The 24,742-nt window shown below is 31.7% G+C and overlaps 2 protein-coding genes across 2 annotated transcripts in view; both read right to left on the bottom strand.

Moving 5' to 3' along the window:
- Positions 1-799: 799 nt before the first annotated feature.
- Positions 800-6,243, bottom strand: LOC134690245 (uncharacterized). The gene is made up of 10 exons (XM_063550221.1): positions 5,381-6,243; positions 4,927-5,027; positions 4,240-4,448; positions 3,789-3,921; positions 3,275-3,439; positions 2,773-2,952; positions 2,256-2,525; positions 1,929-1,998; positions 1,306-1,656; positions 800-996 (listed from the first exon to the last, which is right to left on the bottom strand). Exons 1-10 carry the CDS (start codon positions 5,481-5,483, stop codon positions 800-802), a joined length of 1,779 nt encoding a protein of 592 aa, XP_063406291.1. The 5' UTR covers positions 5,484-6,243.
- Positions 6,244-11,953: 5,710 nt separating this feature from the next.
- LOC134691420 (NPC intracellular cholesterol transporter 1-like) overlaps positions 11,954-24,742 on the bottom strand; it is a 37,647-nt gene continuing 24,858 nt past the window's right edge. Inside the window, exons 11-22 of the mRNA XM_063551943.1 lie at positions 20,990-21,117; positions 20,059-20,193; positions 19,515-19,604; positions 18,799-18,989; positions 18,197-18,321; positions 17,433-17,559; positions 16,880-16,938; positions 16,388-16,529; positions 15,479-15,710; positions 14,889-15,002; positions 14,256-14,418; positions 11,954-13,255 (exon numbers count right to left, since the gene is read on the bottom strand). Coding sequence (XP_063408013.1) covers positions 13,002-13,255; positions 14,256-14,418; positions 14,889-15,002; positions 15,479-15,710; positions 16,388-16,529; positions 16,880-16,938; positions 17,433-17,559; positions 18,197-18,321; positions 18,799-18,989; positions 19,515-19,604; positions 20,059-20,193; positions 20,990-21,117 — 1,760 coding nt within the window. The 3' untranslated portion in view covers positions 11,954-13,001. The remainder of the gene's footprint in view (positions 13,256-14,255; positions 14,419-14,888; positions 15,003-15,478; positions 15,711-16,387; positions 16,530-16,879; positions 16,939-17,432; positions 17,560-18,196; positions 18,322-18,798; positions 18,990-19,514; positions 19,605-20,058; positions 20,194-20,989; positions 21,118-24,742) is intronic.

Here is a 24,742-nt window from a genome sequence, read left to right as displayed (position 1 = left end):
TTGTAAGTGTTGGTGAAATTAAAAACAGGACTCAGTGTAAAGGTCAACTCTAAGGAAGGCAATTCATCAAGTTCGAGTTATATTTGTCATGATCATCAGACACATTGTTTAATATTTTGTTTTTCTTTCTTATAGTTTAGAGTCATTCTATTTGCTGAACATCTTTCCAAGACAGAGACTGCTGCAGAATTTTCCAATAACAAAACAAATTACCCGTAAAATCTGACAGGAATGTGCACCAGTTTCATTTTTATCATACTGAAGTTTCTTTTTGCGTTGTTATTTGTATTGAATTGTGTTGAATACTATTTGTTGACCATTTAAATGTTCCCATTTTTGTGCATTTGTTGATGGAAAATTGTATTATGGGCAATGATACCAATATACTCTAGTATAAGAAACAAAAAGATGATATTTTTTTAATATATTTTATTTATTCATTCAGTCATACAGATAAACAAATATACAACAAACATATAAACCTTACATCATACATACAACACACACAAACCATTCATATATACATTTCGTTCATACATGTAGGACATTCATCTTATATACATTTTTTAAATTAACAATCTCATACGTTTTCTCTCATATGCTATTGTCACTCATTCATTTATTCCACTGCATACACATTTCTCCCAATATTTAAATACTTATATTCACACTCACACATATAACCTATATCATAAAGCACTAAAATACATAAACATGCATTTATAAAAGTCACAACTGAAACAAAAGCACTAAACATACCAAAATGCACTATATTACGATCTTGAACTCATTAAAGTTACTATTTTAACAAAGCACTAGTATACACATAATAAGCACAAGCAATATGTTCATCAAGTTGATAACGACTGAGTTGCTGTTCACTCACAAGCTGCTGTGTGATGGACACGGTCTTGGCTTCCTGTTGAAAGGCTGGCACAATCTTGTAGAAATGGAGGTGGTTGTGGGCAGCCTTGCCATTGAAACGCCTATGCCAACCTAAAATAAACACAATAATTACTAAAAATTTGAATAAAACGGAAACAATTTTAATATGTATGGTGACATTTATAAAAACTCAAATTTAATGATAGTTTAACTTTACCATCCTAAAATAAATAAACACAATTAATAAACACAATAGATACCAAAATTTAAATAAAAACGAAATATGTTTTTAATGTGTATTTTAATTTCTCATTGCTGCTGGTTGAAAGTTACGGGAATTGTCGTCTCATCTTCTCATTTTTTGTTATCTTCTTATTTTGATTTTAATATTAACTAAAATATATTACTAAGAATTAATACCTTCTACATCATTGTTTGTCCTCACTGAGAGCCGATGGACAGACCACTGTTGAACAGTCCAGACTGTGTTGTTGAACCAGGTACGTTGAAGGTATGTCATCAGCTGCTTGATCTGTGGTGAGGCTGTTGCAGTGGTTTGAAGCATCTCCGTAAAAGCTGGTCTGATGTGGTCAGATGGCAGGTATGGCAGAGCAAGTAACTTCCTGATGAAGAGGTGGACACTCTTCTTGGAGTCATAGGCGGTCTTCAACCCCAACTTGGCAACCTTCCGCATGACTGCTTGGCACCAGTGAAATGAACACCCCTTTATCTCGGCTGTAGGAAAGACGGTCTTGATGGCTGACCAGGCTGCTGTAAATTTAAATGACACATATTAGTTTATACATTATAAAATTATGTGATGAAGAGCTTTTATAATAAATGAAATTTTACACTTATACCACCTTTTTGTTTTGAATGATTGAAAAGGAATTGTGAAAGGAAATACAAATGTAATATCAGCCACATAGTTGTCTCATTGGCACTCATACCACATCTTCCTTTGTATATCTATATTTAAATTCATTGGCGTTTATATCACATTTTGTTGTATTGTAGTATATTATGTTTTATATAGAACATACCTGACTCAAAGTCCAGACAGAAGGCTTGCACACGTAGGTCTGGTACTATCTGCTTCAGTCTTTCGAAAACCTAAAAATTACAAACAGTAAATTTAAGTTCGTGTTACATATACATGATATATAAATGAATTGGTATTTAAATGATAAAAAAGTAATAATAATAATTTATAAATCTTGTAACATTATTTCACGTGAACAGTTTACTGCATTGTTCCTAAATATTGTCTTATAATAAACTTTTACTAGTAAGATTTTTGGACTTCTCCGGCTCATTGACAACCATACTACATCTTATTTATAAAAATAATGATTTCATAATCAACTTACTGCTTTGTAGTCTCTCTTCCTTTTGCGTGACATCAGCACAAACACTAAGGGAACCTGCTTGATGGAATCTTCTTTCTGCAAAAAGGCGTGTACAGTGAAGAGCTGTGTGAAAGGTTTGCGTACAACCTTGAAGGTGCCGTCAAGGTACCACCGTCTAGCTTTCTGTAGGATCTGTTGCTGTGTAGGTGAGGAAAACATGACGTGTCGTGCAGTGTCTACTGTCAGGTCGCCTACTAAAAAGTTGTCACAGGCTAGGTACTCTCTGTCAATCTGAAAAATGATAGAGATATTTAGATTTATGACGAAATATATTAAATATATTTTCAATATGGCATACTCTGACAATGTACAAATAATTTTAAATTAAATCAGCCAACCAAATTAATTTCTATGTCATTTTTGTAACTTATGGAGAGTTGTCTCATTTGTTATCATACCACATCTTTTTTTTTATAATATTATTCTTAAGTAACAAACTTGATATAAAGTAAATGACTAATTTATATGAATACGATACCTCAAAGTCAATTTCTTTAGGTTCTGCAGGTCTCATTTTCTGGCGAAGTCTGTTGGCAGCTCTGGTGAGGTTGTCTGGCTTTGGAAGGTTAAAGTCCTCTTCGGTAACATGCTCACGCATCTGCTCATCTACAATATCACCGGCTGACTTGTAGGCATGTCTTGATGCTTCTGTTAAAACCTGAAGAGAGTAAAATACACTGTTTTATTATGAAAAAAATAGGTAGTTATTATGTCTGTAAATGTTCCCAAAAATCCAAGAATGGTATTCATTAAAAGGGTTAATTTATGATAAACTTTAGCATAATATAGCATACAATATAATACATTGAATTAGTCAATTATTATGGGGATAAGATAAGAACTCCAGGACAAAGAAAAAAAGTTAAATTCATTAGTATGTCACAGCATAGTAGATATGACATAATACACATTTAAAGTTATCTAAGTTTTAATTATTTTTAACACAATTGAAATATATATAAAATGTAAATTTTTATTACCCCAACTCGTATCTTTGTTCTTTTTGTGATCCCTGGATCACTGGCATGGATGTGGTCTGTTGAACCCCGGACGAAGTTGTGGCCTCTCTGCATTACAGTGGCTTTGCACCACACCTTCTTGTTCCTAACACTACACCTCCAGTTGACTGTCTTGGAAGTGGATGACTGCAGGAAGAAGAAAAATAACATTAATTACCTACATTTATTACCTTATAAAAGTAAAGAAGTACATTTGGTGTTTGTTAGAGAAATGTTTCATTGACAATCATACCATGTCATCTTATTTCTAAAAAAAATACGTATATAAAAATAATTTGTAACATGAGTTTTTATAAAAGTAAAGAAGTACATTAGGTCGGTCTTTGTTAGAGAAATGTTTCATTGACAATCATACCATGTCATCATATTTCTATAAACCAAAAAAAAAAACATACTAGTATATAAATAATTTATGACATTTTTGAATTTATAAAATCATATATTATACATTTCTTTATATAAATTATAATTATACCTTAACTGTATACGAAAACCCGTCACTGCTGACTAGCTTCTTGGCTCTTTTCATTGTACCGTTCTCGACTACCTCGAACGTTACCGGTATGTCTTCTACAAAAGAGTCGGACAGCCCTGGATCTTCAATATCACTGAAAAACAAATTACATTAGTAACTTTACCACATTTAGTTATAAATTAGAGACATTCTCTTGATGGCTTTAACAGTCTCATCACATACAAGCATAAAAAAGATTTAAAACATTTTTTTCACACCTTTCTAAGTTGGTTCTATAAGTCACTTTCAAATCATAAAACGTAGAAGACCATAGAAGATCGATTTAGTAAATGTTTATTTGAATGCATAATAAATTAAAGTTTTACAATATAAACCAGTTGAAATTATTAAATACTTCTTTTACTTGAAAATAACATTATTAACTTTAAAATAATGTAATAATTATAATTACCTCTCAACAACTGGATTTTCTTCTGCTACCTCAAGTGTAATGTCAAAAGAGTGGTCTGGAAGCGTATCGTCAAGTGGTTGTGGAGATGCTGGTGGTGTTGCTGGATGTGGAGAAGCTGGTTGTGGTGATGGTGGGGGTGATGGTGGTGCTGGCGATGGTGGGGGTGAGGGTGGTGCTGGTGATGGTGGTGCTTCTAATACTTCTGGAGCCTAAACGAAAAACATATGTATAAAAGTGGTGAAACAAAATATAATTGTGTATTTTTGCACAAAGGAAAAAGTAAAGCAAAACGTCAAATATAATATTATATTATATGTAAAAATATATAAATTCACATTAATATTTGCAACATTGTTTGATAATTGGCAATCACATAAACTAATTAAAGGATTAACACCTCTGTAATTTGTTTATTTTGCATTAAACAGAGACACGCGCCCAATGATTGGATTAATATGTTTTATGATCGGTCTTTTAAAGGTAATCATACATTATCATAAATAACGGTTTGAGAACTTTGGCATAACAGCACTTTATATTCGGACTAATAGTCAACAACAAAAAATGAAACATTTATGTTTAATACAATTTGTTTTCTAATAAAAAATAATAAAGAACCGATAAGAAATTAAACAATTCTGTCGAACACACAACATTTAAAGAAATAATACAATAACGTATATGTACCTCAACCTCCATATCTTGTGGTATGCGGACACATTCTACACAGTGGAAAATGATGTCGACTTCTTCATTGACCATCAGGCGGTAATCAGTAATTGATAAACCTGAAATAACAATAAACTAAAATATAACATATATTTCTTTACAGTCAAGTAATTTTAATACACTGATAAAAAGATTAAAGGCCTTAGTGAGGTGACCTATAGTTGTTAATTTTTGTATCATTTGGACTCTGATGGATAGTTTTCTCATTGGGAATCATACCGCAGTCACACCACACCTTTTTATATCTATCAATTGATCATTTATTGGACAATGGTGTAATGCAAATATCACTTAATAAAGATTTAATTCTTATCATGTAAAGGTCGTTACCCAAATTAAAGTAAATCAAAGTGTATCAAATATGACAGAAAGTACGACATATGTTTCAAATTAATAATAAATTTGTAAATACCTGTATTGCAAAGCCTGTGTTGCCATTTATCACAATCTTCACATTGGAGAGCATGTTGTCTTGGTCGGACTTGCTGGTCACATAGCACACAGGGGTACGACATGATCAACAGCAATTTCCCAAATGAGTGCCACCGACATTTCTGGTTACTTTTATAAAGCAAGGTCGGTACATCAAAAAGACTGCTCAAACAGCTTGTATTTTTACAAGAATTTCACTACCAAATGTATGTTTTTACTCCGCTTGAACTCAGCTTGGGAGTTGTGTTTTTATAGTGATCTTGAATTGTATTTCCTTTACAATTTCTTGACAAAAGCATAATTAATACTTGTGTTCATCAAAGAAGTAATAATAAGCAATCAACAATCTTCTTAAATTTCCAACTTAATCATTACTTGATTACAGCTGATTACCTTGTTTTATATTTCAAAACTGAACTCATTGTTTTAATTATGACAGAAATTAGTCTCCCATTCGGATATAGTCATTAATATTTATTCATTTTGTTCTATTTGCTATACACAAGATATCAAACAATCATCTAGAAAACAATAAGATATTTTAATATTTTATTAGATTAAACACATTCATTTACGATAAATATATAATGAGTAAACAAATGATATAACAAAAATTAAGATGAAAAATAATGTAAAAACAGTATAGTTTATTTAAAAGTTATAATAACCATGTATAAGTATCAAAATAATTCATCTATAACATCTAAAAAAAAAAAAAAAAAAAACCATGGACGATACGTCTTTTCAAAGTATGGCCGTTTTTGTACTAGGGCCGTTTCATCTTTTCGGGGTATGGCCGTTTCATCCTATGGCCGTCATGGTAGTATGGCCGTTACGTCTTGCATCGGATCTGCCTACCCTTCCGGAGCACCTGAGATCACCCCTAGTTTTTGGTGGGGTTGGTGTTGCTTATTCTTAAGTTTTGTTTTGTTTTGTCATGTGTACTATTGTTTGTTTGTTTGTCCTTTTTATTTTCAGCCATGCCGTTTATTTTCGATTTATGAGTTTGACTTTCCCTCTGGTATCTTTCTTCCCTCTTTTCTATTTTTTTCTTGCGTTGCTTTTTGAGGGTATAATTATGTCTAATTTGCAACATCTTCCTTTAAGAACATCCTGATTTCAAAAAACTTCATTTTGTTCTTTTTCTCTTAATTTTTTAGCCATTTTTGTGATTTTTATTATTTAACAATTGAGCTGCGTCGGGTAGAAATCGACCTTATGCAGATTAACGTCAATGCATTTGTACACCTAATTCGGCTTAAAAATATCTGCACTGCACTTGCATCTTACAAATAAGACCACCCCAAGTTTTTGGTGGGGTTTGTGTTGATATGTCTTTTATAGTCACGACGTTGTCAGTTTATTTTTGATTTATGAGTTTGAAAGTCCCTCTCATATCTTTTGGCGGGTTCAAACTCGTTTTACAGATAGCTTAACCTCTGACTTGTATGACAGTTGCAAGGAATTCCATTATATTGATCAATGTGTAATAAAAACAAACAGGTATGATAGTTAACAGCAGTCAACTTTGTAATATAATCACTATAAAAACACCAAAAAACTATATCAACAAAGAAACACACAGACCATCCACGGTTCCTATTGGTAAGTCTATGGTTTTCTAAGTTGATTTTTATATAATGCTTGCCCTTTAGTCGTTTATCGGTTTTTGCCATTGCAGCGTCATTTTGTTTTGACTTTTTAAAAAAGTTTAAAAAAGAGAGGCAAAAGATACCTAAATGGACGTTCAAAATCATGCATACTAGTAAGTCGGTAATATATACTGTCACCACCATGGCAAAAAAAAAGAAATAACAGGTCAAACAACAGTACTCTACAAACATAAAGACTGAGCAACACGAACCCATCAAGAACCTGAGATATCCATTTGGTTTCTTTCGCCTCTCTTTTATGTAGGCAGTATTTGATTCTTGGATCGTATTAGCAGAATACAAACGTTCTTACCTTTTTGAATAGAGGCAACAGTAGTATTGCCTGTTTAATCAGTCACAAATCGATTCAGAGAAAACAAATCCGGGTTACAAACTAAAACTGAGGAAACCTCGATCATCAATTGTAAGAAGAACACATCGAAACAACAATGACGTGCAACAACAACAAAAAAAACGACAATGCAACACACATAGAAACAAAGTATTAAATAATAACTTTTGAAACATGAATGCAATTATTTCATTTGTGTGTATTTAATGAAAAGGCTTATTATCCAAACAATCACAGCACCAAGTTTAAGATTGTGGTATACTTATTACTGAGGGACAGAAAAAAAAACTGTGGTAAGAGCCAAAGAACGTGGACGTAAATTCCACGATCAGGAAATGTTTTGAATTTCAAACATAAATGCTGGCCAGGGACAAACGTTTCACACCTCGAGGCTTACTAAATGTAATAGTCATATTTGTGAATTTGGAGAAGATTAGTGTTATTTACGTAATAATTGTAAATGTAGATTACTTAATAAACAATGTATATAGATATAATTAGATGTGCTATGAGTGCCAATTCTCCACTCAGGTCACGAATTATAAAAGTAAACCATTATAGGTATGGTACAGTCACGAACACGTAGCCTTGGCTCACACCGAACAGCTATAGCTGTATACACAGCCAAATTTTGCTCATGTGAACAAAATTTGGCTGTTTATGGCAGCCTCCCAAAATTACGAGTGTAAAATGATTCAAATGGGGAAACCCAATGGTCTAATCTATATAAAAAACGAAAAACAAGAAACACTTAAGAACTACATCACAAGTATAATTTAAAAAGTTTTAATATTATTGAAAAGCTAGTAGAATACACTAATGGTAATACTCCGAAATGAACTGTTTTGATAACAATGAATAAAGACATTACGACACGCTATGATATTTGAGAAAAGAAAGTTATAAGATGTTGACATAAAAGGAGTATCAAAGACATACATGTCAAAAAACATAACCAGTGCATCATTACTTCTGGCAATACTTAAATGCTTTAACAACAATTTAACGAATTTCGTTTCAAAACTTTTAGAAAAAGATGCATGTTGATCTATTGTTTCAGATTTGTTTACAAACATTGAAATGTTAAACTTCAAAGAGACTCGTGAGCTTTAAGTTTGAAATTTGTAACTTAAGTATTTTTTATTTTTTTTCAAATCGAAATTTCTGTTATGCCATTTTGCAAAGTTTGATTTCTAAGGTCATCATTGATACTCTTGTGATGTCACCGAAAGTTTTGCAGTTTTCCCCACTTTTTTTTGGGGTAACCTGTTTAATTTGTTATTTTGATAACACAGACTCTGGTTTAATGTGCCGTTTATATCGATATATTGTTATTTGGTACTGTCTCTAATTTGTATATCATCTGGTTTTTTTCTTAGTGTTTCTTTTTATGATATGTTCCTAATGTCGTAACTACAATCACATTCCCTTAACACGAATGGGGCCTACCAACTTATACTATTTACCGGCTTTGTAATAACATGAGCATCACGACAGGTGCCAAATGTGGTGGAGCAGGGTCTGCTTAACATTCCGAAGCACTTGAGAACTCCCTTGGTTTTTGATGGGGTCGTGTTGCTTAGTCTTTAGGTTTCTGTGTTGTTTGTCTGTTTTTCTTGTACGTGTTTTTAGCCATGGCATAGTTAATTTTTTTCGATCTATAAATTTACATGTCCCTCTGGTATCTTTTGCCTCTCTGTTGTTTATGTAAATGTATTATTTATCTTAAGTACGTTTTGTCCTTAGTTCTAAGGGGCAAAAACAGTGAACACCTTCTGCTGTTAAATAAGGGCAACAGAAGTATATCGATGTTCAACAATCATAAATCGAGTAGGCTAAATCAAATCTGGATTACAAACTTAAACCAAGGGTAACTCATCAACTATAAGAGGAAACATTTTAATAACACCATTTAAGATAATCCTACTATACTCATTGTGGTGGTATGATGATCAGACCTTGTCAATATCCAATCGACGCCTTATAATCCTGGGCCAAAGGTGAAGAGTGTTGAAGGCCTTAGTATTTCACAAATTCAAAGTTTTGATAACAGATTTATAAATTATAATTTTTTGTCCATATCAATACAGTTCATGTTAACACAGAAGTGATAACTACTGGGCTAGTGATACTCTCAAGGAATAAAAAATCCACCAGCAGTAGCATCAACCAAGTGGTTATAAATAAACTCATCATAGATACCAGGATCGAATTCTGTATTTGCCCCTGACATGCGTTTCTTCTACAAAATACTCATCTTTCAGTGACTGGCAGTACTCACAGATTTGTACCTTGTGCATGTTATTCTTCTGTTAGTTGTTTTTTATTTGTTTTTTTTTTGTATTGATGTGATGAGTTAAGCCCTATTCAAATGTTTTTATAGTGTGTTGTATTATATTGTGCTGTTACACCACTGTCTCATGTTATGGAAAGTTTGACAAACCACAAAATGTTTAACCCTGTCAAATTACGTCTGTGTTTGCCCAAAGTCTGTAATGTAGTGGTTGTCATTTGTTGCTGAATTTCATATTTTTTTCTTATAGTTTTCGTCTATTACGTTGGTATATTTGGAACCTTTAAAGGGTCCTGTCTTGGTATGCAGTACAGGTGTTGCTCATTGCTGAAAGTACAATTAATTGCTAACATTCTAAATAACTTGGTCTCTGGTGGAAGAGTTGTCTGATTCCATATTGGAAATCATACCACATCTTTTTATTCATATATTATATATTTAAGAAAAAAAAAACTGAGTTTAAAAAATATTTTTATTTCAAAATAAAACACACAATACAAAAATAATTGCACTTTAGTTAATATAGCAACTAACATAAATTCTTGAAAAATGGACACACATTCTTTAAAACAAGTAAAAAAAATGTCAAATCTAACCTTTGCCAACTCATACTGAAACTTTTACCTAATTTTTCCAATATAGTGTATCTTTTTACAAACTAGTACCAAATTTTTAGATATTATATTCAAATATCTTATTTTCACTATCATATATAAATACACAAGAAAATAATGACAACCAGCTTTAGGGTCCAGTTGCACATATTGCTAAAGGCACAGCGAAAATGCATACAAAGCAATTTATGTTCATGGGGTTTCACTTATCTTGAAAAAAATTCTCATTAACAGAATTCGATTGAGGATGTTTGCACAAAATTAAATTTTATTTAATCCCTATGTATTTTTGTGAGCATCCTGTTTGTGAAGGAAGCAACTATATTTTTTCAAGCATGATATCATTTAGGAATAAAATTTTATACCCAAATATACATTTTAGCCAAAAATGAGGTTTCTCAAAATTTATTTTTCATTATTAGTTAAGTTAAGATTTTACAACTATTTTTACATCAGGGATTTACTTGAAATGAAATTTATATCTATTTTTCATTTGTGTTTCAATATGCAGAATCAAATTTTTTTTTTAAAGACATACCATCCTTTTAAATGTATAATTCAGATTCCTTAAAGTAAAAACAATTAATTTTTATACAATTACCTCACAAAATTCATTTCAAAATACGAACAAATATAACTGTTCTGTTCATATAATGCAAAACTTTCAAACATATTATAAAATCATGATGATGGGTGATGGATGGCTGTTTATTGTCCAGTGATAAATTAAATTCAGGACGAAAAACATAATAATCTGATATGTATTTAAAAAGACGACAAAAACTAGTAGACCAAACTGAAACATACCTAGTTTTGAGAAGAGATGCATATATAAACACATTCACACACATGTATCTTATCTTGACTGTCCTAACGTTAAGGAATCTGAGCACCAATGACCATTATAATACTGTATGAACATGAAATGTAATAACTATCACAGATTATAAATGAAACAGATTATGCAATTATGTACATGATATTAAGGTTGAATTATTTCCATTGGCTACCATGCTGAGGTAAAACTGGGGGTAAAACTTGTTGACTCCTGTTCTGGGCAAAACAAAAATAAAATCCCTACCTACCCTACCCTTCAAGTCATGCATGTTGCCCTCCAACGTTGAAGTAAGGGGGAATAATTCTTACCATAATTATGTCAATTAAAAACTAAATATTGGTGATAATTTTACAATAAAAACTACCTACAATTTAGCTAAAAATGTGTCTTTGTTACAGATGGTTAATCTCATTTCACAAAAGCAATTAAATAAGCTACCTTAGAGAAAAAAAGAAATTCTTTTAAGAAATAATCTCAGAAAAAGGGTTGCTTAGATACAATACTAAGCCTTAAGCACTAAACCTACCTAATAATACAAGTTTTTAATACATTTTTTCTCAAAAACAGTTAGAATATACTATAAAAAGAAACAGAAAATATCATGATAGTTCTAAACTTTATGTACAAGGTATGCATTTCTTACTTGTGCAAAAAGAAGGTAAATCTCTTTGACAAAGAAATTACATAACAACATAACCATAAATGTCAACACCAATAAAATTTAAGCTACAAATATTCACCATTATGATGAAAATTTCAAGAAAAATTGTAAAAGTTATGACTTGAATTTATATATATTAACTTTATGGAGTATAATATACCTGTGAAACAATAAAAGTTATGATATCAAGGTCAATATAATTAACTGTTTCATAATCAAATGCTTTCTGGGTAATATTATCACAATAAAGGGTACAACAAAATGTTGTGATTAACAGTTTATACATTTCCCATTCAATTGAATGGCAACCAATCAGGCAATGATGTGACATTAATTTCGTTTTTGTAATTTTACCCAGAATGCATTAGATTAATCTGAAAATTCTGACATGAATTACCTATAAAGTCATTGATTAGGGACTTTCCATTTTGAATTTTCTTCAGAGTTTTTTTTTTTTATTATACTTTTAAGATTCTCAATTCACAATTTTATTCAAGCTGATGAACTTGTATTTGATGAAGCATGAACAATGCATGTCTGGGGTGATTTCAATTTAGAAATTTACAATTAATGAATAAAAAAATTAATAAATAGAAAATGGATATTATTTACAATGCTTATGATGTTCAATAACATATTACACATGACTGACATTTTGTTCATATAACTGGCATTGGGATGTAACTTGTATTATTTTCATAATCTAAATTTCTTATTATCTATTTCTATATGTCATTTAAATGAAAACTTAAAATTAAATGCACCAAAAAATACTAAAAATTGTTGTTGAACCTACATAAATAAATTTTCACAGAAAACATGCAGTTTTACTGGAAAAGCACCATTCTATATCCAGCATTGATAAGTGTCAAAGTATATGTTCTAAATGACAGTCTTAAACTATACTTGACAAGTCTTATTTTACATCATATTATCTAATGGTCAACTGCATGGAAGCTCAGAAAGAGGGTAGGAATGCCCTCTACTGTCAGGCTTCAAATGGTAATTTTTGGCTACCATTATCTTGATATAATATTTTACCATGATTTGTCATTTATCACTGAAAGAAAGTATAGATTTTATCAACATGCACCAGAAATTTCCATTAACTTCAGTTGGCAAGAATTTTTACCTTTCTACGTCATGAAAGTACCAAATTACAACCTTCCGGAATTAGTTTTTTTATCACTATTATAATCTGGTAGAAGGAATCATATGATTATCAACTTCTGTATGTTTAAATCCACCATTTTCATAAGAATTGTGTCCATTGTTTCTATAGTTATTTCCCGTCACTGTCCGGTAGTCCGGGGGATTCTCTGAAACTAAATGTTGTTGTGACGAGTGAATTGTTGGTTCGTCGTATTCTTTACCACTGGAGTCAATGAATTGTGATTTAGTCTTTTGTTGTTCCTCGTATAGTTTGGCTTTGTTTAATGGTGGACCTAAAAATTAAAAAGCCAGGAATAGATATTGCAAATAAAACATAAGATGTAGTATGATTGCCAATAAGACAACTCTTCACAAGAGACTAAATGACACAAATTAACAACGTCAGGTCAATGTATGGCCTTCAAGACAATAACAATCAAAACCAAGGAGTAAACAATGACTCACAAAACCAAAGGACATTTACATTAACAGTTATATATGATAATTAAGAAACAACACGAACTCCACTAAAAACTGGGAGTGAAATCAGGTGCTCCCGAATGATGATGACAAAAGAATTTTTGATAATGGGAATAAATTGTAATTGTCTATGATTTATTTAATTAATGAATATGATTTTATCATGCCTCTATTTAAGATCTTTAAAATATTATCCTCAATATATTCTTGAACCATTATATTTTAACCAAAACATTAACCCACACTATAGATTCTATGAAAAAATAAAATTATAGAAAATTATGCAAGAGAGTCATAATAAAAACTTACAGAATGGGGAATAGTTCACAAACAACATAGAATAATGGCACCAAGAACATAATGAATAGAAAAAAATAGGCACAAAAAAAGGAATAGAGTATAAAAGGGCAATAAATGAAAAGATTAGAGAATAATCTGCCACAAAACTTAAGAATAAAGAAATTGATCTTTGTAAATATTATTAAACGTAAATCTTGCAATCTTTGTAAATCATATTGCAAATAAATCTTTGTAATGGGACTCATTGGGGTGTAAGCATGACTCAGGATTGATTTTTGTAAGCATCACACGTGAAAGTAAAATTATTGTGGCGTGAAAATGGGAAATGAGGTCTAGAAGGACCCGGGAAATGACAAAAAAAATGAGAATTGCTTACGTACATAGTGTAAGCGGGATATGGGAATCTGATGAAACAGTAAGCGGGATTTGGGATCGGAACCCCCCAATGAGACCCCCTTTGTAAATAGATGTGCAAAATGTGATTCCTAAATAAGATTTCATATATCTACTTACCTACATAACTTAGTAACACTGGTAAGAAAATAAGACCATGTGAAGCACCAAATACTACCATTCCTAAATACATTCTAAAGTAAAATACTTGGAATAACTGTGACTTGGCAAATGCTAATACTATAATTCCTCCTAGTTTGGTTAAGGTTATACCACTAAATACCTGAAAAGAGGAATATCATTTTATCCCATAAGACATAAATCAAAATGAATGTTTGATAAGAATATTATTGTACACTATCTGAGCTGCCAATAAAAGCTAGAGCCTCTTCAGCTCATTCTACTTTTTTTGATAAGAATATTATTTTACACTTTTTGTGTTTGAACTTATTCTACTCTGTTTTAAAAGAATGTTATTGTTAGCTTACTGTTAGCTACCATTCTTTTTTGTTTGATAGGAATATAGTAATATACTAAATGGACTCCACATATGAGCTAGAGCCTCTTAAATTCATTCTACTCTTTTTGATAAGAATTTTATTTTTTATCTTACTGAACTGCCCATACGAGCTAGGGCATATTCAACTCATTCTACATTTTTTTTAAAGAATGTTAATATAAACTAACTGAACTGTCCATGAGCTAGACTCATCAACTCATTCCCTTTTGATAAGAATCTTATTTTACACTTACAGAACTCCCCATATTAGCCAGAGCCTCTTCAGCTCTTTTTATTCTGTTTGGTTTCAGACTGATAGCAAAAGCTCTTACAATGTGAGCACAAAACTCTACAGCTATACCAACAGCCTGAAATAGTAAGATATTTTCAAGTTAGAGTAAATTTATACAGATGTGATGCAACATAAATTAAAAAATAGTATTTCAAGGGAGATAACTCTAGTTTCTTTCTGTTTTTATGAATTGGTCTTTTTTGAAAATTGTAAGTTGTTCCTTTGTTGTTGTTTTTGTTTAAACCGATTGATATATATGGCATAGAAGATCTTTATCAAATTGAAAAAAAAATTGAGAAAGATTTTGAGACTCTAGTTTAAAGGAATTATATGAGATTAACTGTGACAATTTTTTTTAAGAGTTAAGCTATAGTGAATGTATCAAAGAATATTTTTAAAAGTAGATTTAACATGTTTTAGGGTCCTTTATAGCTAGATGTTTGGTGTGAGCCTACTAGCTCCATGTTAAAATCAGAACAAGAACCATCTTGCACATAAAACTCCAATGGCCCTTTTGAAATGTTGGCAGGTATGTAATCATATTTTACTCACCATAACCAGATTGACAAGTGTTATAGCGTTGAGGTCAATATCCCATAGATACATCATTCCACATATATCTATCACAATCATGAGAACAGTCAGGACTACTAACAATGCAGAAATAAAATCAAATCCCAGAAGAATGAAAGTGACAACAAAGATGGCCACCAGACATAGTCCTAGATTTAGTATTGTGTCATCAACTACGGTCAGGTACTGTTCATAGTATACATAGAAAACACTGAAAATACAAAGTTATATTACATTGGAATCCAAATAGAGAAAAATATTCAACTCAGCATACTTGTGTATTAATGTGTTGTTCGGTCACTCATTGAATACTTTTCTCTTTTTGGATTCTTCAATTTGTTATTCTAAAAATATGATGACCATTTTTACTTAAAATAATTGGCTTTGAGTGTTCCTGATGAAGGTAAATCCAGAACAGCATGTCAGACACATGAAAGTTAAATAACGTGTTATTTTTCTTTTTTAATGTTATTTTCACTTTGGATAAGAATTTGAGATTGGTAGCTTAAGGCCATACTATAAAGATACAGTAGTGATGTTGCTATAAATGTAAAACGGATTTTATTGATCTGTCAAAAATCCCACTATATATCAAATCTGTTCATATCATCTCAATAGTTATCGTTTGTTGATGTGGTTTATACCTGTCTCTCACTTCTCATTTGTTAGAAATAGATTAGCTGTTGGTTTTCCTGTTTGAATTGTTTTACACTAGTCATTTTGGGGTCCTTTATAGCTTGCTGTTGGGAGTAAGCCAACACTCAGTGTTTAAGGCTGTACTTTGACCAATAACTTTGATGGAGAGTTGTCTCATTGGCACTCATACCGCATATATTTCTACTGAAGAATTGAATTATATGCTAGCGATAATTGGTTGGTTTTACAAACCTATATGGGTAAACACTACTGTTTGATTGTGTTAACTGCATTGTTTTTGTGATGTTATCTCCTATGGCCCTAGCTTCCTTCAAAGCTTTGATGTAATCAGCACTGGTCTTCAGTATTGTATGATAGGTCATAAAGTAGGTTGCTAGAAAAAACAAACATAAATTTAGAATGATTTCAAATTTTTTAAAGTTCTAACGAAAAATCATGCAGGCTTCTTTTTTTCCTAATGTAATTACATTATATATCAAATTATATGTGAACCATATGATAATTTTAAAAATATCTTGGATACATTAACGAATATCTAATAAATGGCAAGAAAGATTCAATACTCTCTGTATCTTTATGTTACAAAGTGCAGGATCCGATCTCAGATATATACTCACTCACAGTTAAGTTCGTAAATTATTGCATGCATTTATTATTGCGATTATGTCGTTTTAGACCAAAATATGATTATCACTTTTGTGATACTAAGATAATAAGACATACCTCCAACATTGGATTTATTTCTGATCAGGTTTACACCACTACCATAAGCTGCATGCCCTCTGTAATATAAAGGTTTTAAAATAAGACAGTGGTAGGCATTTATAAACATAAAATATTAGGGGTGGATCCACGGTGTCAATGAAAGGTAGAAGCATTATCATGTGAAATGCTCAAAATAAATCTAAGTAAAACCAGTCAAATTATTTTGTGAAATCTCTGGCTATGTAGGAAAAAATTATATTTTCTGAGAGAAAAAAAAGAAAACGGAGGTGTGCGTCCTCTACAATCTCCTGTTTTCCTGAAACCACTGCTGCATGAAGTTCTATATATAGTTTTTAGAGCTGATAATCACATGAAGGTGCATATTAGAATAGACAGCTTACTTAATAATTTGACAACACCTGAGTAAGAACTCCAAATAAAGGGTCTGTTTTTGAAGCTTGTCTAATTTCTTACATTACTTGACCAAAAAACTTTCTGTATACTTTTTATTGCTTGGTTGCTGTCTTATTGACATTCAACCTACATCACTTTTTACTCATACAAATCTTACCCTTTAGAGCATTTTACTCCTGGATTATCTTTTAAAAACATGGGTAAATATTTGGTGAAATCCTCCTCTGAAGGTCTTCCATTGGGTAAAGTTTTCACAGGACATACAGAACTCAAACTTGAATTAACTGTAAAGAGAGATTGTATACAGTCAAACCTGCTACAGAGAGATTTTATACAGTCAAACCTACTCAAGAGACCACCTGTATTAAGCAAAAACCTGTGTTATAAGACCATTAATTTTATATCCCTCTGTTGAATATTTCATATAAATTGAACCTGTATTAAAAGACCACCTGTCTTAAGAGACCACTTTTTTGCGCTCCCTTAAGTGGTCTCTTAAAACAGGTTTCACTGTAATTTGAATTAAATATAAAACCTCAACTTCACACTTTACTTGGCAAAACATTTCTGATTTTTTTCCAATATTGTCTTCAACTTCATACTTTACTGTCCTTTTCACTTTTATAAATTTGAGCTGACTACAGTGTATGGTGTTCTGTAAATGAAATGCTTGTCTGGCATACATAAAAGCCTAATATCTTTAATGTGTTGTTTTAAATGAAATGGTTCTATCTTTCTTTCTGTCTGTATATTTTCAATGAGATGGTTGATCTACTAATAAAATTATATCAATTATGAAATTTAAATCAAAAATCAATTACAAACAACAGGATCATTTATAAAATACAAGTTTTTCTAATGAAAAAGATAATTTTAAGTAATAGTTCTAAATAAAAAAAAAATCTGAGTTATCTCCCTTACCTGGTTCAGTGGCAGTACAGAAACTACCATTATTGAACAGTCTACAACAGGGTGGATTCCCTCCAGGTGACAACCAATCAAAGAAGTCATCTATCCAAGAGGATGTTGGCTGAGCAATATATGTACTGAAAATAAAATGATACATATATTAAGGAACAGTATACAACAGGGTGGATTCCCTCCAGGTGACAACCAATCAAAGAAGTCATCTATCCAAGAGGATGTTGGCTGGGCTATATATGTACTGAAAATAAAATGGTGAATATATAGGGAACAGTATACACCAGGGATGATTCCCTCCAGATGTTGGCTGGACTATATATTTACTGAAAATGCAATATATATATTCTATAATTAAAGTTACCCTTATACTGATATTCAAACAGACTTCATTACTTTTTTAAAATCTGCAATACTTGACACAAGATTTAGTGACACTAAAACAATCACTTACCCTTTGTGGCTTAAGATTTTTTTCACAGGCAGATTTAGGGCACACATATGATTAATGAATAGACTTTTACATGGCTCACTCCAAAAATTAGCTAAAACGACCCCCCCCCCCCCCCCTAAGCACTCAGTTGTCTCCTTTTCTTACTTACTAATTAGCCTGTTTACTGGCAGTGTAGATCTGACCGACCAGAGATTCCTGAGGACAACCATTCCCTCCACACAGAGCATTCTCACCAGCTAAAGATGTATAGTTGTGTCCTTCTCTAACAACATAGTATACAGGTGGACCAACATGGAGGTACTCAGATAAATTACCAAAGTAGTTTAGAACATAGGAATCCTGCAAAAATAATGTTTGACGGTATTAAAAGGATACAACAGATATGGGTCTGCCTCATATCTTGACTTCAATTACATTTTGAAATTTACAATGAAGGTCGGTTAAAAACAAAACTTTACAACAAGTGACAATTGTGAACTGTCCATTTCTATGAAGCAACATTCCATTGAGTCATCCCTTGGTAAATTTTATGGATGTCATCACTAGTTGGTTGACCATTATGGAATATCCATGTCACAGATGGCAACAGATATGTCCCAACTGTCATAACTTCAATCCTTTTCCCTAATGTGATCTACTGGGTTTGTATTAACACTAGCAACACAACAGCCCAGGTGCCATATGTCTGTCTTCTGATTTCTTTTCTTTTTAGCCATGACATTGACAGTTCATTTTTGACTTATGAGTTTGAATATCCCTTTGTTATCTTTCGCTTCTCTCTTGTACAGAACATGTGAAAATGAGGCTTCTGTAAAATTATAGAAAATTCTATATTTTAGTGGTCATCATTATCTACCAACTTACATCAGGCATAGAGAGTTTCTGGTCAAGACCAACACCAATTTTATGTAGAACAGCTACACTGCCAAAGAAGTACAGGGTGAAAACTACAACCTGAAAAGGAAATAGAGAAACCAATTTTATTTTTGTTATAAAAGAGTGAATATGAATACTCTGAATAGGATTATATCTCAAGTTTTAATTCAGTCATCAAATTTCTAATATGTTTTTTTCCCCCAATCACTGCATTTTATTTCTGGACATATATCTAGATATACTGGTATTTAGTTGACTGTTTAAATTTGAGATTTTTAAATGTTCTTGCGACGTCTGTATGTTGCAGTTTAGAAGACTTTTGAGTCTTTCCATATTTGGGTTTCCTTTAAACTATAACTAAAATCCTGACCAACATTATTATTGTCCTCATGCATTCATAATTTTCACTAGTAATTGAAGAAAACTTTTGAAAATCAGATTCTTCACGGGTAGTTAAAATTGCATGTTTTAGTAATAACAATTTCTTTCAAATGTGACGATGTGATTCTGATTTGTATTTGGATATACTTACAATAAATGGCCGAACAAAAATATGCAAAACAAAGGGAGCATAAAAATTCTTGTTCAAATAAAATAGCCATCCTTCTTGTTTCTCTAGTTTACTGCTGGAAAGTTTAGTGCAGCAAACTACATCAAATCTGGAATCCTGTAAAAAAAGGGGAGATAATAAAATAAAATAGTCATCCTTCCTGTTTCTCAAGTTTACTATGGGAAAGTGTAACTGCAGAACCGTATCTCTTAGGTCCTTATGCTATTTTTTTACTATTTGCGGACCATAGATCTATGGTCCACAAATAGTCAAAAAATAGCATAAGGACCTAAGAGCAACGGTTCCGTAGCTAGGGAAAGTGTAGCACAGCAAATACCAGCAAAACTGAAATCCTGCAATTTTGACTATTCAGGAATTGATCAATTGACACATTAAATGAAACATGATCCTTTTTGTGAGTTTATTATCAACTATAGCTAAGTAAGGCAGCAACCATTTGATTTTCAGGGGGGGCTATGGTTTTTTTTGGAAAAAAAAGTTTGTTTCCAGGTTTTAGTGAAAAAAATAATTTGTTTTGGACCCTGAGAAAAAAAAATGTTTGTTTCACCCTCAGCTGCCACTATATGTAATGTTCAAATTGAAAGAAAAAAATTGTTTGAAAATCAAATGGTTGCTGCCTAACGGTACATGTGCAATTTGGCTAACATTATGATTCTTTATTGTCTCTTAAAATCTCATCCAATATTTTTGTTCAGCTTCTGTTACAAACATATGCTAGCATAATTTTTAATTTACATGTTCAGGCTTAAAAGATATTTACTGGTTTCCTCATTTGACTATTTATGCATATGCCAGTAATTTCAAGAAAGTTTAAAAGGTGTTGGAGATTGAAACCTGTCCTTGCTAGCTATAATTTTTTCACTGATTATTACAGGAGATTGGCAGCACTTACCTCCTGTCGTCTGGCATCCAGTGTCATAAGTCCAATAAATACTGTTATCTGTAACAGGAAGTCAAATAAAACAGCCAGGGCAGCATAAAGGGAGAAAACTCTAACTGCTGGCATGTCTGTTAGGGCACCTGTTGAGAAAAGATGAAAAATGAAAGATTTATATGTAAAGGCAGAATACTCTTACTGCAGACATTCTGTGATGGCACTAAAGGATAAGTGGCAGAGATAAAGGTGTTTCAAACGACAAACACATTTGAATTGGGACATATAGTTGGAAGCCCATCTTTATCCTGGGTTGGGCCCCCCCTTTTTTTTAATGGCTGGAAAGATTTAAATCTAAAAAGTACAGATCACCAAAAACTCTGCTGATACTTTATTTGCAAATTCTTTTCAGTTATAAAAAATGTTACCAAATGCATATTTGAATCACATTCACTCATGCAAAATTCGACAGCGATATCCTATTGAAAATTTACTGGAAGTTTAAGGTCCTCAAAATAAATAATTATAATTGATAATGACAATAATAAACAAAATATGGGGTCTTTCAGTAATTTTATATGGCGCAATGAAGAGTTTGTATTGCCCAATTGAATTACATTCACACAACTTTAATTCTGCCTGTTATAAATAGGTCCCAGTGGTATTTTAAATGACCACTTCAAATGATGAGGAAATCTTGATATGTGAATTATGAATTATAAATTTGTCAAGTACAATCTTAATATTTTCTACTTTCTATTATTTTGAAGGAATTTTGAATTTGTTATATAAAAAAAGTTCACTTTGTTCTGTGAAAATTGCAAGTTTTAGCTTTAAATCTCGGTTTAACTGTTTTACAGCTTCTTCGATTTTGTCACTGTCAATTAAGACCACAAAAAGATAACCCGGTCTAATGTTGCAGAGTTTATTTTACACAAACTTTAACATTTACCTAATAAGGAAATTCCTCTGCTTCCGGACCAGTTATATATTGATAACCAGTTCTTCGCTTATTTATACCTATGATTTCGATAAACTTTTTCACTAACGGTTTGTTATATTTGCATACATAATTAGATGAGATATTATAATGAGCAAGGGGGAACAATCTAATCAATCAATGCATTGAACTTTTTTCCGATCAGAGGTCCTTATCAGATCAGGCATAACCTACATTGTAAAAATAGTACTACAAAATAATAAGGCCAATGCCATAACAAAATGTTTAAAAAACAACTGTGTTTATTGAACTGAAAAATATTTGATATCTACCCCTATTAAAAAACAAGGTGAAAAAATGTGGGTCATGTTCATAAATAGTAAACACAAGTGTAATGGATACTCATGCACTTAAGTTAAACAAATATATGTACACAAATGATTATTCACATCTCTTTTAAATAATGAGTGTTTACAATTTTGTATATATAATCAATTGTAAGTTAGAAGACATAAAAAAGGGGGAGATTCTTTATCAATGTATTTCTTCATTTCTTTTAATTCCATTTCCATTAAATATGTATGCAATTTTAAATAACAAGACATAAAAAGGGGGAGTTTTTTTTATTTATCATACATTGCTTCATTTCTTTCAAATACTCATTTACTAAAATACTATCATAGATGCATGTTATTCAAAGGAGTAAATAAAGTAAGTACAAGAATTGAGAAGTTATAACAGAGAATGGATATAAATGAAGAGGAAGGATGGTTGATGGAAACACTTTCACAACAAAAAATATTTGTTAGTAGTGAGGCCTGTTTTTCTTTCATCCAAATGGATTTTAATCATGCAGATAAAGGCATCAGATTTAATGTCCCCATTATGACCAGATTTGGCTGCATGCATACTTGTACATGGAAGAGGGGCTAAAGATACCAAAGGGTCACATTCAAACTCATAGATCAAAAATAAATTGACAATGCCATCACTGCCGACAGGCCAAAATAGGAAAACACAGAAAAATAATAGTACAAATGACACAACATAGATAACTAAAGATTATTATATATAAGCAACACGAACCCCACCAAAAACTTGGGATGATCTCAGGTGCTCTGGAAGGGAAAGCAGATCCTGCTCCACGTGTGGTACCCATCATGTTACTCATGTTATTAAAACCCAGAAAATAGTCTAATTCGGTAGGTCACATTCATGAAAAGGGAACAGGATTGTTGTTGCGAACTAAAGGAAAATATCCTGCACACCTCTTTGACAAGGGTTTTACTGCTGGTAAGAATAAGACTTTTAAATCAAACATTATGCTATACCCTAAGTTGTATACCCTTGGTTTTACTGAGTTTACACCTGTAGTATATATGTTACAGTGAATTTGTATAATCAGTGATTATGTAGAATCCCTGAAATTTTCAGGGATGATGTAGAATCACTGGCTTGTTAAGGGATTATATATAATCCCTTAAATTTTCAGGGATTATGTATAATCACTTGAAAAAACGTCAGGGATTCTACATAATAACTGAAATGAAGAAATAGTGTTATTCATATACGGAATCAAATTTTTCGACACACCTAAGAAAAATGAACTGTTCAGTAAAACCATCTCAAGGTACCCCGAAAAAAAGGGAATTAGCAACCTCAAACCTGTTTGAGCAAAATACCAGGTTTGTGGCCAGGCAATATTCTTTTTCAGACTTTTTGTGAACAATTGCCAATGATTAACATTTTGGGGTTTCCCTTTCCTTTTTTTCCCTGCGGAATTATTATGAGAATATTACACCAAATTCCAGCTTCCTCTAAAATTTTGTTCTATTTATCATTCCTTAGGGGTTCTGCCTCATGACATTTAGATTCGTAAGTTCTCTCAGTTTGAATTTTCTTGTTCATTTGACAAAAAAAACAACACAAAAAACACAAAAAATACAAAACAGATGTTCCATGATCTTCTTTACCACAAATAACAAGCTCTGTGGATTTACAAATAGACCATGAATATCCATTTGATGCTGGTTTTAAAGCAACAAACAATACATGTGAAGTTGTTGCTCTAAAGGGAATGTTGATTATTCTCGAAACCCTGTGTTGATAATATATTTTAGATTATCCCCTGTGTTTAAAAGCAAAATAATTTCATTTGGCAAGGAATATGAAAGAAAAAAATGATAATTTGTCTATAATATTATTAATTATTTTAACAAAGAAAGGATCCTTAAATTATTGATAACCCCTGAAATCATATTAGGGAATATGTAGAATAATTATTAAAATGTTCAGTGATTATGTAAAATCACTGGTCATTTTCAGGGATTATATATAATTACTAATGATTTCAGTGATTCTACATATTCCCTGAAAAATCAGGGATTCTACATAATCCCTGATTATACAAATTCACTGTAACATATATACCAATTAATGCTTGCTTTATAATAACAAGAATGTGTACATAATACATGGATGTCCCACTGTATACTATTTTCTATGATCAGTGGACTGTTAAAAAGATCATATCATAGGGAACATGAATGACCTTTCAAGTTGATTGGACTTTAACTTATCAAAAACTACCTTGACAAAAAACTTTAACCTAATGTGGGACAGAGGATTTGAAAGGAGGGACGAACAGACATTCATACGAATGGACTAACGAATGAACAAAAGATCGAATGGACACACAGACCAAAAAACATAATGTCCCTAAATGGGGCATAAAAAGCCAAATGAAAATCCTTCTATTTCACTTTCTCACATTCATCAAACTGATAAACGTCTTTTCCTCCTGAATTAATAGACATTATAGTTTTACAATT

The sequence above is a fragment of the Mytilus trossulus genome, chromosome 11 (genome assembly GCF_036588685.1).
Source record: "Mytilus trossulus isolate FHL-02 chromosome 11, PNRI_Mtr1.1.1.hap1, whole genome shotgun sequence".
NCBI classification, from domain to species: domain Eukaryota; kingdom Metazoa; phylum Mollusca; class Bivalvia; order Mytilida; family Mytilidae; genus Mytilus; species Mytilus trossulus.
This window is presented reverse-complemented; position numbering and strand designations above follow the sequence as displayed.